The sequence below is a fragment of the Panthera onca genome, chromosome B4 (genome assembly GCF_046562875.1).
Source record: "Panthera onca isolate mPanOnc1 chromosome B4, mPanOnc1 haplotype 2, whole genome shotgun sequence".
Lineage (NCBI taxonomy): Eukaryota > Metazoa > Chordata > Mammalia > Carnivora > Felidae > Panthera > Panthera onca.
Window position 1 is genome coordinate 56833696 of NC_138345.1, and position 20597 is coordinate 56854292.

The 20597-nt window shown below is 35.6% G+C and overlaps 1 protein-coding gene across 19 annotated transcripts in view; it reads right to left on the reverse strand.

Moving 5' to 3' along the window:
* SOX5 (SRY-box transcription factor 5) overlaps nt 1-20597 on the reverse strand; it is a 1011771-nt gene that overhangs the window by 209253 nt on the left and 781921 nt on the right. For all 19 annotated transcript variants that reach the window (XM_060659511.3, XM_060659513.3, XM_060659529.3 and 16 more), the window contains one exon: nt 13927-14013. In XM_060659511.3, the coding sequence (XP_060515494.1) occupies nt 13927-14013 (87 nt within the window). The remainder of the gene's footprint in view (nt 1-13926; nt 14014-20597) is intronic.

Here is a 20597-nt window from a genome sequence, read left to right on the forward strand (position 1 = left end):
AGTTAAGCATCCAACTTCAGTTCAGGTCATGATCACAGTTAGTGGGTTCGAGCCCTGTGTTGGGCTCTGTGCTGATAGCTCAGAGACTGGAGCCTGCTTTGGATTCTGTGTCTCCCTCTCTCTCTGTCCCTCCCCCACCTCAAAAATAAAAATAAACATTAAAATAATTTTTAAACTAGGTCAAAAAACTGGGTAACAATAAAACATATGTGAAAAGGCAACCTACTCAATGGGAGAAAATTATATATCTGATAGAAGGTTATATATCCAAAATAAATAAAGAATTCATACAACTCAATAGCAAACAAAACACTTAACTAAAATCCAATCCAACTAAAAATGGGCAGAGAATATAAACATTTTTCCAAAGAAGACATAGGGAAGGTCAACAGGTACATGAAAAGATGCTCAACATCACTAATCATCAGGGAAATGCAAATCAAAACTATAGTGAGAGATCATCTCACACCTGATAGAATGGCTGTTATTAGAAAGACAAGAAATAAGTGTTGGCAAGGATGTGGAAAAAAGGGGACTCTGTGCACTGTTGGTGGTAGTGTAGACTGGTGTGACTATTATGGAAAATAGTATGAATGTTTCTCAAAAAATTAAAAGTAGAACTATCATATGATCTAGCAATTCCACTTCTGGGTATTTATGCAAAGAAAATTAACACACTGACTTGAAGAGATATATGAACCCTCACGTTTATGGCAATGGTTTTTACAATAGCCATGATATAAAGACAGCCTATGTCCATTGACAGGTGAGTGGATGAACACGCGCACGCACACACACACACACACACACACACGCTGGAATATTATTAAGCGATAAAAAATGAATAAAATCTTGTCATTTGTGAAAATATGAATGGAGCTTAAGAGCATTATACTATGTGAACTAAGTCAGACAGAGAAAGACAAACACCATATGATCTAACTTATATGTGGTATCTGAAATAAAAAGAGAAACAAGAAACCAATCTCATAAATTTGGAAAACAGATTGGTAGTTGCTAGAGGCAGGGGTATGGGGTGAGTGAAATAGGTGAAAGGGGTCAAAATGTACAAAGTTCCAGTTATAAAATAAATAAGTCAGGGGATGTCATGGTGACTATAGCTAATAATACTGTACTGCATATTTGAAAGTTGCTAAGAAAGTAAATCTTAAAAGTTCTCATCACAAGCAAACACTTTGCAACTGTGTATAGTGATGGATGTTAACCATACCTATGGTGGTGGTTATTTTGGAATACACACAAATATTGCATCCTTATGTTGTACACCTGAAACTAATAGAATATTGTATGTCAACTGTACCTCAATTAAAATAAAGAAAACATTGTATAAATATCTCAGTGTATGCGTATATCTATATTTATAGAAAAAAAAGACTGGAAGAAAATTATATATTAATGGCTATTTCTAGGTGATGGAATTATAAGCCATTTTAATATTTTTATTTTTTTAAGAAAATCTTCTATAATTTTATTATTATTTACATACTTAGAAAACCTAGAAAAATGTATTTCATGTAAATATGTGGAGATATAACTTAAAAGTCTAAGGTGACATAACCATTTTCATAAGTGGTGTAATACAATGGGTAAAGAAATATACTTGTTTGTTGATGAGTATAAACAAATATCATTTTGGCATTCAGTATATGAAATATTAACAAAACTCTTTTGTCTTCACTTTGTCAGATTCAATGCTTCTCAGATACACACTGTTTATTTTAAACTCTCTGAGTCTTACAATGGATACTGTCTCAGAGTCAATGACATATTAAGATTTATGCCTACCCCGAGTTTGTCCTCAGGCCATAGTAACTTACTTTTACATGCAGAACAGGCATCTCTGAGTGTAGATTTCAGGCGTTTTTTTTTGTGTTTTTTTTTAATGTTTATTTTATTTTTGAGAGAGAGAGAGAGAGAGAGAGTGCAGGGGTGAGACAGAGAGGGAGACACAGAATCTGAAGCAGGCTCTAGGCTCTGAGCTGTCAGCACATGAGCCCGAAACAGGGCTTGAACCCATGACCTGAGCCAAAGTCGGATGCCCAACCGACCCAGCTATCCAGGCACCCTTAGATCTCAGTTTTAAAATTCAGTATGTATAAGGTGAGACTCCATTTTTAAAAAATTTTTAAAAACATCATTACTCAACATTCTTAGCTAGAAATATTAACGTCATCCTCAATTTGCTTCTCAACTACCCATCCTCCTGTATGTATTATATCAACAAATCATAATAATGTTTTCTCAAAATAGCCTGTTTCAGTTTTACTTTTAATTAGTTAACTGTTATTTCTTCATTATTATTATGTTCACATGACTAAATAATCAATAATTATAAAAGGGTATATAGTGAAAGGTCTCCTCTGAATACTGTTCCTTCTAAGGTAACCACAATTACTATTATTATCCTAGTCTTGTAAATGAAGATTTAACCACATACCAGAATATTTCTGCACTAATTTACCAGGGCTGTCATAACAGATGGGGTAGCTTGAACAGAAATTTGTATTTATTGGCTAGAAGTCCAGAACTAAGGTGTCAGCAGGGTTGGTTCCTTCTGAGGGCTGTGAGGGAAGGAGCTGCCCCAGATCTTTCTCTTTGGCTTGTAGATGGCCATCTTCTTCCTGTGTCTTCACATCATCACTCTCTCTGTACATTTCCATGTCCAAATTTCCTTTTCTTTTAAGGACAGCCATCATATTGGATTTAGGTCCACCCTAATGGCCCCATTTTAACTTAATTACCTCTGTACAGACCTTATCTCCAAGTGCAGCCACATTCTGAGATACTAGAAGTTAGAGCTCTAACACATGAATTTTTAGAGGGACACAATTTGACCCACACAATTTACTTTACATAAAGGATACCATAGTGTAAATTGCTGCCCTACGGTATGTAGGAAGAGTTCTTGTTCCAGCCTCCCTTCCCCATCTCCACTGACATTTCTCATCAAGTTTTTTATAAATTGTTTTGACAAACTTTTAATAGAACTTCTTTTTTCCCGCTACAAGTTTATCCTCAAATCTGGTGCCAAAATTGCCTTCCTAGAAAAACAAATCTACTCATATCACTCCTATTTAAACACTTCCATTAGTTCCCTATTGTCTTTGGAATAAAATGTCAACTCATTCTTTTTTTTTTTTTTTTTTTTTTATTTATTTTTGGGACAGAGAGAGACAGAGCATGAACGGGGGAGGGGCAGAGAGAGAGGGAGACACAGAATCGGAAACAGGCTCCAGGCTCCGAGCCATCAGCCCAGAGCCTGACGCGGGGCTCGAACTCACGGACCGCGAGATCGTGACCTGGCTGAAGTCGGACGCTTAACCGACTGCGCCACCCAGGCGCCCCTCAACTCATTCTTAAGAATGAAAAGGTCCTAGGGCACCTGGGGGTGGCTCAGTCAGTTAAGCATTAGACTCTTGATTTCAGCTCAAGTCATGATCTCATGATTCATGGGAATGAGCTCCATGTTGGGCTCCATACTAACAGCACGGAGCCTGCTTAGGATTCTCTCTCCTTCTTCCTCTTCCCCTCTCCCTTGCATATGCTCGTGCATGCTGTCTCTCTCAAAAATAAGTGAACTTAAGAAAAAGATGAATAAGGTCCTTCTAATTATGATCCAACCTTCTCACTTTTGTTTGTGCAACCTAGGTTCTAGCCATAGTGACTTTTGTACCATTACCCACAAAGTCAATACCTTAACCTCAGCCATTCCTTCCCTAACATTAATTCTTCATGTTCCAGATCATATGTCTTGTTCTTTAAGACTCTTATCCTGATTCTCATTGATAACAGTTGTTCCCTTCTTTCGGAATCCACACAGTGGATATCTTTACTATACTCCTTAATCATTGTATTATAAATCTGATTTTAACATTTGTACCCTAAAGTTAGCAGAGATAGCTGTGATGGCAACAGTTATAAATGACCAACTTTTATGCCCTCATATGCCTGGCATGTAGCAAATCATCTAAAATTTTAATGAGTAAGTCACTTTGCTTTAAACCACTCTCAGGTTTAGGAATGCCATATAGCCAAGAGAATAAGGAGATGTATTATCTTACATGAGTTACATAGATGTTCTGGTTTTGGTTTAAGAGAGTTGAGCTAAGGAACTTGAGCTTTTGCAAAAGAAGTTTTCTCCACTTTTATAAAAGTACTATGTTCAGATGGTGTAAGCCCTATAGTTTCATCTCTAAATTATAATAATCTTCATACTAATTATCTCCCAGTGGGTGGGGAGGGTCCAATAAGTGGTCTATGAGTATTGGAGAAACTAGTAAGAGTCACAAAACATCCTGGACTTTAAATATGCGTGTGTGTGTGTGTGTGTGTGTGTGTGTGCACGCACGCACAAACATCACTGAAAAATCCACAGGGCTCCCAAACAAAAAGACAAACTACTGTTTCTTCACTTAGATTAAGATTTGTAAGAGTCATACAAGTATATAACACAATGGGGACACAAATCCTGTATCTATGAGTTCATGTTTGTGTGTCACTGATAGTAATTTATTTTCATGTTTCATTTCTTTGCACTCTAATGTGTTTTATCTATGCTAGTCCTGCTTCGATTCCCTTAGAATGAAGGATCACTGATGTAAGAGGCAAAAAAAAAAAAATCTGTTTCAGTTCTTCCTACTGCCTAGAAACTACAGACATGGTAATCATTTGACTCATTGCTATAGTGCTATAGGTTCCACAGAAGTACAGGTCAGAACATTCCTTAATGTAATGTGACACAAGTCATGAAGGAGGGGAACCAGATTGTCACCCCCCTCTCAGTAAGAGATATCACTATCCATATATTGCTATATTCTTTTGTCTGCCTCATTTTCCATATCTAACTCACTGGAATCCCATCAACCCTAGAACATATAAATTAGCCCATGAATCTTTATTTCCAGTACAACCTCTTGCTTCAGGCCATCAGTATTTCTCACCTTCACTACTGCAATAGTTTTCTAACCATTCTACCTGCTTCCACTTCTTCTCCTATGAAAAGCTATTCTCCAAGCAAAAGTTCAGTGATCCATTTAGAAAGGTAAGCCAGATCATGTCACAGAGCTGTATAAAAACATTTCATCGCTTTATACTCCATATAAAATAAAATCCAAACTCTTTACCCTTAAAAAGCCCTGAATGCTCTAGCTCTTACCTTCTTTGGCAACATCTCTTCCATTTCTCTTTTATAAAAATGCTTCAGTCACATGGCCTTCTTCGAGTGCCTCCAATACCAATACACAAAGATGCTCCCACCTTAGGATCTTTGCACTCCAATTGTTTCCCATGGAAAACTCTGCTCCTAGATTAAGATTTCTCAGTCTTGGCATTGATGATATTTTGGACTAGACCATTATTTTTCTGGGGAGCTGTGTGCTATAGCATGTCTGGCTAGATGCTAGTAGCACTTCCCACCTAGTTATAACAACCAAAAATGTCTCCAGACAATGCCAAATTTCCCCTGGTAGAGAACCACTTCAAATGACAGACTTTTCTCTTTCATTCATTTTGCACATACCCACAGAGTTCCTTCAATGCCCTTCAATGCCCCTATTCTAGGTGTTGGGGACACTACAGTGTCTACACCAGAAAAAAATGTCTGCTTCAGAGAGCTGACATTTAAATGGAAAAGATAATAAACAAATAAACTCAGATCCAACCAGAAGTAATATAAATGCCAACTTCTCAGACTGCCTACGCCAAACACTGAAATTAAGGAAGACACCATCTCACTTTCCATCACATCACTTAATTTTTATTCTGTTCATAGTAGTTAATACCATAGGTTGAATTGTATTGATATAGTTATTTATTTATTGAATCTTCCATAGAGAATAAGCTTTAAGACAGCAGAATGCTAGTTTGTTTTGTTCAATGCTGGATACTCAGAATCTATAGAGTAATGCCTACCACAACATAGACATTTTATAACAACTTCTTAAATGAATAAAGCAAAGTTCATAAGAAAAGAGAAAAATCCTTGATTGACTGATAATGTACAATTCTATGCACAAGGAAAACCCTCATCAGGATTACTCAAATTAAAAATGGTCTTGAATACATTTGAACTAATAAGAAAAAAATCTGTGGAAGCTGATATTTCTCCAATATTGTTTTCTTCCACTCAAATAAAATGGACATATGGTTTGAAATAAAATGATCAAACTCAAAGTAAATTGCTAGGAGTTATTACCCAAATACAGTAAATGTAAGAGTAAACTCACTCAAGAAGAAGGGAAAGGGCCTGGAATTTTGACACTAAAAATAAACTGGGGATTATTGTTTCTTCCTTCAAAAAACTTACCAGAAATGTAATTCTTTGTTTCAAAGTATAGTCAATTTTTGCCAGATTTTTTTTCCTTTAATAATTGGTGCTTCTTAGATTATCAGTGTTATAACTTGAACAGGATTTTACTTGGTTTAATTTTTTTAATGTTAATATTGTTGCTTTCAACTGGTATTGTAGTTGAAGTATCTAAAAACCATTTGTTGTCCTGCCTTTAAAATTTCTGTCTAGGGGCGCCTGGGTGGCTCAGTCGGTTGAGTGTCCGACTTCGGCTCAGGTCATGATCTCACGGTCTGTGAGTTCGAGCCCCGCGTCGGGCTCTGTGCTGGCAGCTCAGAGCCTGGAGCCTGCTTCGGATTCTGTGTCTCCCTCTCTCTCTCCCCCTCCCCTGCTCATGCTTTGTCTCTTTCTGTCTCAAAAATAAATAAAAAACATTAAAAAAAATTTAAAAAAAATTTCTGTCTAATGAAAGAGCCTCTACTATACTATACGCTTTAGAAGGGTAGAAATCTGTCTACTCTACTTGCTACCATTATATCTCCAAAACACAGCACATGACAAGACAGATAGGAATATCTGTTGAATGACCTAAAAATATAATGAATAAAAACTAACTTAAGTTAGTCTAAATTTACAACTAAAGCTTCTTTCAGTGGTGCTCTTATTGAACAAGAGAGAAAAGGCACACTCCTTCATCAAAGGCATTAGTGGCATCATTCCAATTCATTAAAGGAGTATTTGTTAGGTGATCCAACTTATAAACATCTATGAATTGGTCTTTTTCATCAAGAAGAAGTTTAATCAAACTTTGATAAAGTTTATCTACATACACTTTACTGCTATGTAGATAACCTGAGAGGTTGGATTCAATTAAAATTATACAAGGAATAACATTATTTATTATATGACAGAATAAACTGATTCTATTATACACTGTTAATACTATAAATACTCTTAATTTATAGATTTCTATAACTGTTTTGAAAAAACAGTGTTTTGTGTTTTGAGTGTGTGTGTGTGTGTGTTTTGTTTTGTTTCTGGTTTTTTGTTTTTTTTTTTTTGCTGCTTCAATATCTTAAAAAGTAGGCTTTGGCTTGGATTTAAATATTCTACTATAGAAAGCTTTCAGTTTTAAAGGCAACTGACATAAGAGTGAAATGGAACACTTGACAAGTAGCTATGATCTTTACTGTTCTTTTTTTTTTTTTAATTTTTTTTAACGTTTTTATTTATTATTGAGACAGAGAGAGACAGAGCATGAATGGGGGAGGGGCAGAGAGAGAGGGAGACACAGAATCGGAAGCAGGCTCCAGGCTCTGAGCCATCAGCCCAGAGCCAGACGCGGGGCTCGAACCCACAGACTGCGAGATCGTGACCTGAGCCGAAGTCGGACGCTTAACCGACTGAGCCACCCAGGCGCCCCATGATCTTTACTGTTCTTATCCTATGTTGGATGTTTTGCTACCGAGATATGACATAAACAAGATGTGTGCGTCATCATTTTTGTAGTGAAAGCAAGCATCGTTCTTATTTCTTTGTAATTCCATACTATTTATTACAAATATTTACCTTCTGAGATTGTAATTTTACAAACTTTCCCTATGATTATCCCATCCACTTACTTGGATATTATATAAAAGAAGTAAAAAAAAAATTGTTTTTTAAATCACATCCAACTTGCCACATTACAGACTTTAACATAGCCAATAAAAATCTTTTCAAAACATGGCATTTTTAAATTGTCATTCATTCATCAAGTGCAAACTGGATCCCTAAGTTTGGACTAATGGTAAGCTAGGTAGTACACAAGGGCAAGGTAAATGCATAAATAGGCTAACAATACAAAACAGCTGTGTGGGCTGGGGACTGATCTGAACTGAGAACAGCATCACTGCATCTGAGGGTGCTGCATCCAGCTGTATGGGGGCTGGAAATGTTTTCAAGTTTTAAAGGATTTTAGAGATCATCCATGCCAACTTTACTGAAGAGAGACCATCCAGCCTCATGCAAAGAACACCGGCTTCGAAGACAGGCAGGAATAGGGTCACATCTTGACTCTGTCACAGTTAAAGTATGTGGTTTTGGATAAGTGATCTCTCTTTCTCTCTCTCCCTCTCTCTCTGCGAGTCTCAATTTATTCCTATGTAAACTGGGAATGAAATGTCTCTGTCATTTTGTAAGGAATAATGTTTACAGTGTGCCTGTATATAGATGGGCATGTAATCAATAGTAACCTGCAACTGTTTTTAAATGAGCAGATAAGGCAATAAACCAAAAGAGTTAAACTGATTTCCACAAGTTCTGGGAACAATCAGGGCAACATGATACCAACTTTTTGGCTACACTATGCTTCCCCAGTTAAGAGAAATGGTCGTTTAAAAAGAGGAAAAGTTTCTGGATTAATTCCATCATTTAATAATCTGGCTGGTGTAAACTTTGGAGTCCATATCTATAAGAAAAAAATAATGTTCTTAAAATTATTTTAATTTTAGAATCTTCACTTCCATTGCACAAATGAATTTTTATTAAGTGAATGAATGTTATTTTTAAATGAGAGAAAAAAAAGGTTGAGGAAATCATATTTTTATTTTCAAATATAGAATCCAGATTAAATATGTAAGATTATCTGTTTAAAACATGCATTATTAAGTACCTGCTTTGAAAGATATGTAAAACTTCCTAAGACAGAAATCAACGAGATCCAGTGTCTGACCATTCTCTTCCCATTGTTGGCTATGTTTACACACTGGCATAAAGACTCTGGCATTCTGGGGCAGAGCAAGTCAGTGATGTGCAGAAAACATGAAGTCACTTTTTGCTTTTACGGACATTGCCAAATTTATTTCAGAAACTTATATGCTGCACAGCACTAGTCTTTCTTCGTTTCTTACAAAGTGGTTTTTACAAAAAGGGAAAACATTACTCATAAGCAACTACAGAGGAACTATAAAACAAGCTCACTAGATTAAAACCATTAAATATTTACTTTATTTAGAAGTGCATGACTATATGTGCCTTCTTTATGGCTCACTCTTGCATGGAACAAATTTCAGATACAACATTTCCCTTAATAAATAATATTTCCAACCCCCTTATAAAAATGTACAGATATATTTTTTAGCTGAATGTACAAATGACATTAAGTCACCAAGTTACTATTAGCAAAGCATGCAATTCTTAAATAGTTTTTTTTTTTTTTTTGGTTTTAAAAGAATGGGTTTAAAACAACTTTCAAAGTGATACAAACTCTTACATGTCTAAATACTGGCATTATAGTTTCCATGTTTCAAACTTACAAACTCTAAGGATCTCTTTATTTATTACCTGGGATCTGATTCCTTTCCCACACCTGCTTGTTCACAAATTGTCTAACGTTATTTAAACAGAATTATCTCTTTCAAGCCACATACTGAATCCACCTATCTCTTTTATCTCCAAATGTGATGTCACCTAACAGAGGATCTACTTTAACCCACGTGTTGCATCTAAAAATTATGTATTTATCATGAGTTCTAAGAGGCCAAAATATTGCTGAATGGCTTATTTCCTTGAATCTATTACTGGCATTCTAGAGCTGTCTGGTGTTTGCCTTTATGTCCCATCTTCTAGAAAGAACGAAATTATAGCTTTCAAAAGAGCCAATTTTTTATTATACCAACTGCAGCTGGCATTTTTCATAATACAGGATACAACACTTTGCCAGCCAAATTAATGCATTCTGAGCAGGGTGAGAAAGGGTCTAACCAGGGATACCAATGGGAAAGAAACCGGGCTTTAACGAATTCTTCATACAAGGCTGGTGGAGAAACTGATTTGGGCTTATCTGAGTGACCTAGCCAGAAAAACCTCTCAAACAGTGCCCTGCTCTTATAACTTCACCAAGAAAGAACTATTTGAGAGAATTTTGCATGCAGATTTTTTTGGTTGCAATTCTACAAAAAAAAAAAAAAAAAAAAAAAAAAATTAAGTCTGTAACATACAAATCCTGCAATGACTTTATTGAAAACCAAATGCTCTGTTTAGATTAGTCAAAGCTGCCCTGGATCCCCAGATACTGTCCTCAGGTGAAGTGCCAATGCATTGACCTTCAGTGTAATGGAATTTCATGCTAGCTAAAACAACGCGTGACACTCGTGGTTGCCAACGGGAGTGCAAGCGCTGTTTTTCTTTTTTTTTTTCTCTTCTCAGCAACTACAAGCCTATAGGAGATATTCCTTCACCTTTCTCACCACTGTTACTCTGTGCTTCTGCTACAGATAACAACAACAACAAAAACCATAAGCTGACCAGCCATACTATATCAATGACTGGAGAAGAAATAAGTCATTTTTTCAGGCAGCTAATCAATTTATATACATACATTGTTAGCCAAGTTTTTTTTTTGTTGTTGTTGTTTTTTTTGTCAAACTGTTTTGGTCCGCAAAACTGGATCTAGTGTCCTTGTTGTATGTTTTTTAGAGGATTGTTTCTAATGTAACTTTAAAACCTAATCACTTCACATTTCCAAAGTACCAGACCATAAAAATGGAATAAATTCTAACAGGCAAAATAACCTAACATGAAAAATAATTTCATGCTCTTAGAAGTGGGTGACCTTTACTAACCCGCATTGTTTCTTGAAGAATGATATTGACTTTAAGTGGGTATGACAACTATTTATTGATAGCTAAAATATCCAAACCAAATGCTATTTATTTCTCTTATTTTTAGAAGTTTATCATTTTAACTTTTTAAATAGTAATAGCAAGAAACACTTCTTTGAACTTTGCCAAGCTGTAATATTAATCTTTGTCCAAATGCTCTGAAAGAATTCACGTGCAGCAACTTGAAGGTTAGCATTTAGGAATGGAGCTCTGTCCTCATATGGCTATAATTTTAGATATTCAAGAATGGGCGCACATGTACATGCAGACACACACACACACACTCATTTACTCACACATTTTCTGCAACTATTAAAAGTTAAATGGGGTGCCTGGGGGTCTCAGTCAGTTAAACATCCAATTTTAGCTCAGGTCATGATCTCGCGGTTTGTAGGATGGAGCCCCACATTGGGCTCTGTGCTGACAGCTCAGAGCTCAGAGCCTGCTTCAGATTTTGCATCTCCCTCTCTCACTGCCCCTCTCCTGTTCATGGTCTGTCTGTCTGTCTCTCTCTCTCTCAAAAACAAACATTAGGGGCGCCTGGGTGGCTCAGTCGGTTAAGCGGCAGACTTCGGCTTGGGTCATGATCTCGCAGTCCGTGAGTTCGAGCCCCGCGTCGGGCTCTGTGCTGACAGCTCAGAGCCTGGAGCCTGTTTCAGATACTGTGTCTCCCTCTCTTTGACCCTCCCCCGCTCATGCTTTGTCTCTCTCTGTCTCAAAAATAAATAAACGTTAAAAAAATTAATAAAAAAAAAACCAAACATTAAAATTTTTTACAAAGTTAAATCAAAACTGACCAGTGTAAACAGAGGAGAAAAGTTTCAATCCACAAGACTTGGTAAATACTGTAAAGGCTGTAAATGTCCTAACATATGCAAGAGTCTATCAAATATATTATTCAAAATTATCATTCATAAATCATCTAATAATTGAATATGTGCATATTTCAGATTTAAAAAAGCTCACCCTTATTCTTCCCTATCCCAACCCAAAACAGTGTGCACGTACATGAGACTTACACCTTTATTTGCTTCATTAAAAAAAAAAAAAAATGCTGCAAACAGCAAAGCCATTGTTCTCCCATAACTTGTGAGGTGGCATGAAAACCACATTCCTGGGCATGGCATAATCAGAGTGTCTGACCCCCCAAACACCATTAAGTCAAATTCATTTACCCCCAGAGGGCTATACACTATTGTATCCTTTCCACTTTCTAGCCACCTACGAACAATGGATAGTAATTGCAACTGTCACGGGCAGTCAGTAGGAAAAGTAAGCCAGTGCTATTTTCCCAGTTTTCTGCCAAACCTATCCAAGCACCTAATAACCATGCCCCCCAACAGAAGAAAGGTCTACAGTTGCTTTTAAAATGCGTTGGAAAACAGCTTTTTGAACAGAACACAGGACAATAACCAAACTTATGCTCTGAATGCGAAGCTTTAAAAAACTCAAAATTAAAGACGGAAACTTCTTTTGACTGAACCGCAGCTTCCTGAACCAAGCCCACAGGCAAGCCTGGAAGAATAGCTGAGCTGCTTTTCTCTAAGCTTATCATCACTGCTGTGGCTGCTTTTAAGTTCGACTTGTGAAGAAAACTAGGGAGGGAAAAATGTTTGTCCTCCAATGGAATGAGATCACAAGGCTTGGAACAGGCGGTCTTCTCTGCTATATGCTCAGTTATCACCTCGGTCAGAGGAGAATAAAGAACCTTGGGAGAACACATTCTACGTCTCAGGTGTAAATGGGTTAAAAGCCAACATAAAAATATAAAGGATCTGTGGCCTAGGAAAAGAAATTCCTCTGTTCTGTTTAAACTCTGTCTTCAAGCTCTTTAAGGCATATTAATTGCTATCTGTTTGAATTTGATTCCATGATAGATTTTGGTTACTGATTTTGTTGATTAGCCCTCATTCATTCTCTCACCACCAAGTCATACTTGATCATAACCTGAATATATTTAAACTTCAAATACAATAGATAAGAAGTGAAACACTTAGTCAAACATTTTCTGGAAGTTTCAAAATGCTGAGATGCTAGTGTCCTGCCTTTCTGCGGGATGCTGCGAGGTCATAGAGCCATAAGAAAGACAATTGCCTTTTTCATTGGGAGAACACGTGCGCATACATACATATGCAAAAAAGTTATTTATACATATATTTCTACATGTATATTAATATAAATCTGGTGATATTTAAATATATATTCAGCTTCTACAAAAAACCATATAATGTAATATACAACTAAATATTTTAATATTGATGAATAAGTATTTTTTTCTCAAGATTAATCCTTTAGAACTCAGAATCAAGTGTGCTACTGGCAACAGACAGAAAACCATAGATTGCCTACCATGCTCTGAGAAAACACACTTTGAAATTAACTGAAATGATCATTTAACTATTTTTATATGGGAAATTAAGTCCTTTCCCACTGCTATTAGTAAAAGTTTATTAAGATATGAATATTCAGTATCATCTGAGGTTCGTCTAGACTTTTTCTTAGTTGTGTTCAATGTCTGATTCAAATAAAAACAAACAAAAAATGTTGCTCTTGTTAGTACAATACAACCTTTTATTAAGCTTTCTCCATTCACCATGTCTGGTTTTAAATGTAAATTATGTACCTTCACACTTCTAACAGTAGAATGTATACACTCATCGCATCATATGCAGTTTTTAACCCTGATATAAATACATTCCCACTGACAAGGTGAATCATTTAATTTTTTTTTAATGATGAAAACCAAAGCCTTTTGAAGATACAGGGGTTTAGTCTGTTAAAATAGCATTCCATTTATCAATAAAGCACAAAGAGAAAGTCAGAGTCCTGACACGTCCACGTTCAAGCTAGGGAAAAGAAACACCAAAGACAGAATGCATGAGGCAGAAGAGGGAGCAGCACTTTTCACTGTTAATGTTTCTAAACATAAACTTCATTTCAGTACATTTTGGATCAAAATAATTGTCAATATGTTACCTTTTATTTCACCAAAGTTCCCTGATCCCATTGCAAGAAGTTTGTCTTTCCAGTCCTTTGAGAGTAGCTTTTCGATACTGGGGGTTTCTAAGGAAAGGAAAAAAAAAAATGTAAGCAAATCAACATGACTGTCTTTACAATGCAGCTCATTAAAAGTCTATCTGCTAAAAATAAGGCCATCCCTATCTGGGCCCCAGTTCATAATGACTTCATCAACAAACTGATAACAGGGGGGGAAAAAAAGAATGTGTTTTGTCACCTGCTGTTTCAAAATCATTAGCTTTTTCCTCTTGCGGAACAAAGCCCTACTAATTCTTTATGACAATGGGTACATATAAACCTGCAGTTCATTGTTTTTCAATTTGGTGAACAAATTCCTGCTATAATAGATGCTTGTCAATTTCAGGGTGTTAGTCTGCAGTCAAAAAATAATTATGTTGATAAAATGCAGGGGGAAAAAAGGCAAAGAATTAGCTCTTAAATCTGCTACATGTAATTATATCCCTCTGTGTGTTTACAATTACATCCACTTTATAATATGTGTTTAACATCGTATGGTGGTAAGCACACTGTGGAAAGATTTGCCAGTACCATGAACATTAAAAAAAAAAAAAAAAGTTCGTACAAAAGAAGCTTTACAAAGATTGCAAAATCTACCGAAGTGAGTAATGCTTACAATGGAAACCTATTATTTGCTTATTTCAGATTTGTATCACATTCTTTGAAAATGCCCACTGTTGAGACAGGGCACATATATTTTAAAGAGCAAGGTTATGCTTTAGTCCGTTTTTTTGTTTCTATATATCACATGGTTTTTGACCTCTTCTTTTGTGTTGAATTTTAATGTATAAGTAAACATAAATGCTAATAAAACTCCCAAACATTAAACTCAATTCCAAACAATGTAATTGTATATTCTTGTCAGCATTTAGATGGGTACACAATTACAATGGCTTTCAATCCCACGATTAGCACTGCATTCAGTTAGAAAATGGAGTGTACTAAAAGATAAGTGTCCCAGTATGCTCCATCTAAATAACAATACCCACACTTATTATCTAGATCTAAGACATACACTGCCATTCTCCACATTGGTGTTTATGTGTATTTGTGCTTGTTCAGACATTTGTTTACCCCCTACTAGGAGCATAAAGGGAGTACATGTTAACTTATCAAAGGGACCGTCTGGCCTAGAGACCATAAGATTATTAGAAACTGGTTCATTTTCCCCACAGTAAAATGCATTTTAAGGCATCATCATCATCTTTGGCTAATGCTGTCTACTTTTCTCAGGCCCCCATCTTACAGCCATTGATTGTCAGAGTCACAAGGCCTGTGTGGAGTTTTCAACAAAGTGGAAGTGAAATTTCCTTGGAAAAACTGACAATATTGAATGCATTTATTTATTTATTTATTTATTTATTTATTTGCTTTTCTCAGATGTCAAAAGCTTATGGAAAATAAAATAGTGAAAAGCTCTGAGTGATTCACTGTTTTACATAGCCTATAGTCTATACATCTGGTGAAAAATAGATATATGAAAAAATATACATAGACACACACATAAACACACCTACCACAACTACTGTGTACACATTTGTTATGGAATTTACTATGGAATGTTCAAAATGCATTTCTTCCTTTGTAACAAAATATCTCCATTTCTTACATTTAAGGAAGAAAGATCCTATAAAATTTACTTTTACTTTTTCTTAAAATATCCCTATTTCTGTACCATATTGTTTTGAAAATGATAATGACAATTCTGAGTAATAAAGTGGATTAAATCTCTACTGTAATCAATATTTCTATTCATTGAGGCCTTCAAAGTAACTTTAAAATACTTCTGCAAGGATTTCCAATGTTTCTACATTCCCAGTAAACACTTCATGAGTGAAATCATTTTTTAAACCTTATCAGAGTAGGTCAGACAAACACCACTGTTTCTTTTTTTCCAGCACTCCACAAAAATTCTTGAGTAGCATGTAAACAGGGCACAGCCAATACGGTATTTGCAATAGAGTACTGTCAGTCATTAAAAGCTAACAAACCTTTGCAAAGCAGGAATGCAGCAATAGAAATCCATTGTGCACTAACAATAGGCCCCTGAACCTCCCGGCACCAAAAGCAGACCATTTTACTTTTAAGGCTATTGTCTGCAAAGTCCATGACAAAGCTTTTCCCCTGCAGCTAGACAAAATATTCACTGTAGTGTGCTCAGAAAGAAACAGAAGTCTTCTGTCTAAGTTGCAGAGTTAAAGTAACAGCCGCCAGATTTCTGAAACCTGCAGAACATTCCTAGCCTCTTTATTAACTTACATAAAGATATAAGGCTCCTATACAGAGCCACTTTTTTTTCAAGTACCTTACTTTAAATGTACACTACAGAAAAATGAATAACTTCTTTAAGACCAAGTAATTTGAAAGATGTAAAATCAGAACATATCTAACTCAGAGTTTTCATGCCTGTGGATGAATAAAGTCACTAATATTTGCAATCTGGATGAGGCATATACTTTAAATTCAGATTTAATAAACATTTATTGAGCAGCCTATGTGCCAGGAACTATGTTAGATGCTTTTACCTGTCTGCATTCTCTCATTTAATCATAGCTGATACCTGAAGACTCAGATTGTTATTATATCCATCATACAGGTTAAAAAAAAAAGCAAAAAGAAGAAAAGGACTTGTCTGAGGTTTCACGAAATGTAATAGGCAGAGTTGTTTTGAAGCAAGGTGTGTGTGTGTGTGTGTGTGCGCGCGCGCGCGTGCATGTGTGTGTGTGTGCGCGCAGGCGCGTGCGCCTTGCCTACAAATTCCTGACTCTTTTGTCAACAATGAAATGATAATGATAGCTACTATTTTGAGGGATAAGTGCTAAGCGGTGTACCAGGTCCTTTACATGTGGTATCTCAAACTTCTCATAATAATCTTCTGAATTAGATATTTCCCTAAGCTTTGGTTTCTTAAATGGTAAACAATGCACCAATATCTAATTCAGAAGATTATTATGAGAACTTGCCCATATGGAGCTAAGTTCAACTTACTGGATCTCAAAGTCAGGGGGACCAAAAGCATATCATTTCACCCACTTCACCTCTCTATCTAAACTACTATGAAATAAAGAGCTTTAAGCAAGTCCACATCAAGTATTCCTCCAACTGCTACTGTTCTAATTTGTCTCCATTGGTAGTTCATGAAGAAGTGGTAAGAAATGATTTCACAATGGATGGTAACAATGATGGTTAATGATGATGTCACAATGGTAATAAATGAATACAAAGGATGCACAGGTACCAATGGATGAATTTCCCTGAAAATGGTAAAGAATCCATAGGATACACATGACTAGAACTGTAAGATGCCAAATGGCAAAATCCCAATATTTATAATACACCTGTTCATTAAATGTGTGAATGTGATTAAAGTGAAATTTGACACAATTATGTAAGTGCTGCTTCAGTATTTACGGACTAAAAAAGATAGTAGCTATCTACTAAATATTCAATTTTCTAACGTAAGATGTTATTTTTATAAGTACATGTGGAATTGCATCTTATACTATGAGTATGTATAGTATGTTTGAGGACATAGTTATTTCCCAAAGTTCAAATACTGGATTTTCCATTATTTTCACATTAAGATATGCCATAGCTTTCCTTCAAGCACCTGTAACAATTCTCCTGAGAGATGCTTTGTTCAAACATTAAAGTATCACAATTGCTGTCAAAAATAAAAACTAGTGTTTCCTATATTAAAATAAATAGAAGAGATAATAGTAGTTCTTATTATTTGCATAGCATTTCAGTTTATATAATGCTGTCAGATACCACAATGTTGTCAATGTTATGCATTATTATTATATCCATTTTGCAGATGAGAAAACTAAGGCTCAGAAAGATGCTTTTCCCAGCAGCACCTAGGCAGAAAGTAGAACAGATGGAATACAAAACCAGAGCCTCTTAATTCAGGGATCTGTTTCTTTGGGGGAAAGATAAATATGTGCATATCTTAAAATAAAACAGAATAAATGGTAAGAAACAAGTGATAAGATAAATTACAGGGAAATGACAGATATCCTTATCAGTCAATCCATTAATATCAAGATGACTCTGATTGGATTACTTTTGTCTCTTTGTGCCATTAGGACCCTTTTGATGTTTGCTTGATTTTCCCTCCTCATCCTTGCCTCTTTTGCTCACATATGTTTCTTCACATCAATGCCTATGGCAATCCCTACCAGTGAATGGCCCCCCCAACTGTGCCAGCCATTGTTACAACAGCATCCTGCCTCTTTAGGGCCTGCTCATTCCCTATAACTCTCACTCCTTTTTCCCTTCAGTGCCAAACACTCTTAAGACTGACTCCCTCATCTGGAACAATGAGACCTAGAGACTCATGCCAACATATTGTAATTCTCCAACAAGGTGCCAGTGCCAAGAATTAAACCACATTTGCTCCAGTGCAGTAGCTTTACACACAAGCTCGGGTTTTTGCTTTGTGTTTATGTAGGTTTTTTCCCTTAATCTCCCTTGAGCTGCAGTGGCAGAGCTCATTGAAAAATCGAACAAGCAAAAAATATGTATGTGTAATATTTGACTTTTTAAACAAAGTCCCAAGAGTTAGGTCTTACCAAATCTACCATTGTTTATACTTTAATTTTGTAGCTTAAACTAAGCTGTGTTATTTCTGACTTGGGATAGGATGCACATTTAGGGATGGGAGTTGTCTTTGGAAGGAACAATGATATGGCTAAACTTCAAAATATACCAATACATCCTTCAAAGTCAAGAAGTAAGAGCATATGTAGATTATTCATGCCATAGAATCAGAATGTTAAACCTGGAAGGATCTTTATATATCATCTAGATAAGCATTTCATAAAAGTGATTTACTAAAACATATTGGACATAAAGAGAACCCAAATTGTTTGGTTACTTAAAACTAACAAACAAAATAAGCATTTCATTGTCATGTAAATATAATTAAAATTACACAAATTTACATTTCTTTTCTACAACATTTAGATCTTTTTATGTGTTAACAAGACTGTCAATCCTTAAATGAGCTATGGATTCTACAGCATTATTTAAATATTTGACCAAGGAAATTACTGTGGGGAGATAAACTGTTTTGCTCAATACAATTTGTGTCATAAGTGGTATAGACCAAATTCTTCATTTTACAAACTGAAATTGTAAATTAAGGTTAAAATATGCCTAATATCATAAATCTAATTAATGATACAGGTAGAACTTGAAGCCTAACTCCTAGTTCAGTGTCCTTTTCAATATGCCACACACAGCAACATGTTCTTACAGTAGTCAACCTTTTCAAAATGTTAGTCCAGTTTTATTCACCTCATATAGTTTTGAACAATTATTATATGATAGCTGATCTGGGTGCCTAATCTCTTTTTTTTTTTTCATGTCTATTTATTTTTGAGAGAAAGAGCATGAGTGGGGAAGGAGCAGAGAGACAGAGGAAGACACAGAATCCAAAGCAGGCTCCAGGCTCTGAGCTGTCAGCACACAGCCCAACGAGGAGCTCAAATCCACAAACTATGAGATCATGACCTGAGCCAAAGTCGGATGCCCAACTGACTGAGCCACCCAGCCGCTCCTGGGTGCCTAATCTCTTAATTATGTTTCATTAATTCAACATTCTCCCATTGGAAGCTTTCACTTGATGGCCAACATAAAGTTGAAGAATAAACACAAGTTAGAACACTTGGCCAAATATATTTTCTTCAAAAAGCTAATTACAATTCAATGTACTGTTATTTAATTATTCAATTACTGATAATAAGATTATTTTCGAGGGGAATATTGGGCTGAATCTGGAAATCAACTATCTGTACGAGTTTAATTCATGTGGACAATATGCACTGGCCTAGACAATATTTGGGGGAAAATATTAAACTATGTTATGGAAGTAATGCAAAAACTTTTATATGTCTGAAAAGTTATTTGTCTATTGAAGACCACAAGCCTTTGCAAGATTCCCATTAGCCAAGCACTGTAGCTAGTCAGCCACTGAAAACGTCAAGTTCTTCTAGGAAACATTAAGAAATAATAAATACCACAACACACAAGAGAAACACATCTGAAATTCCAAAGCGTTAGAATTTCAATAAGCCTCATTTTTATATGTAATTATCCTAAAGTGAATTAAGCTCTACAAATACTTTACTTTTAGTGGTGCCAAAATACTTGTTTGTTTCCACTTGAAAGTTAATAAGAGCTTGTTAACAGAAAGAAAAAAAAAATTGGCCTGCTGACTCAAGTTTTAAAATGTTTAATATGCAATCAGTTTTTGGACTATTGAAATGTTTAAATCAATACTTACAAGCTTAAATTTTCTCGTTGCACAAGTCAAAACTATTAACACACCTGCCCAATTATACTCAATCTTATACCACATTCTAGAAGAATATTTTTTTATCGCATGATTAAACATGCCATAATCAATATGATATAAATGCTACATATCAATAACCTTGGGTTTACTCCTCACAAGATGGCTCTATATTTTCTAGGCAAAAAGAAAAAAAAAATCCATTTAAAAGAGAAACTTATGGAGCTATACTGGTGTATCTACTCTATCACTCAGAAAGTAAGTATATTTTCATGCAACACTTTGTTTTGTCCTTGTTTCGAATATTAGATGT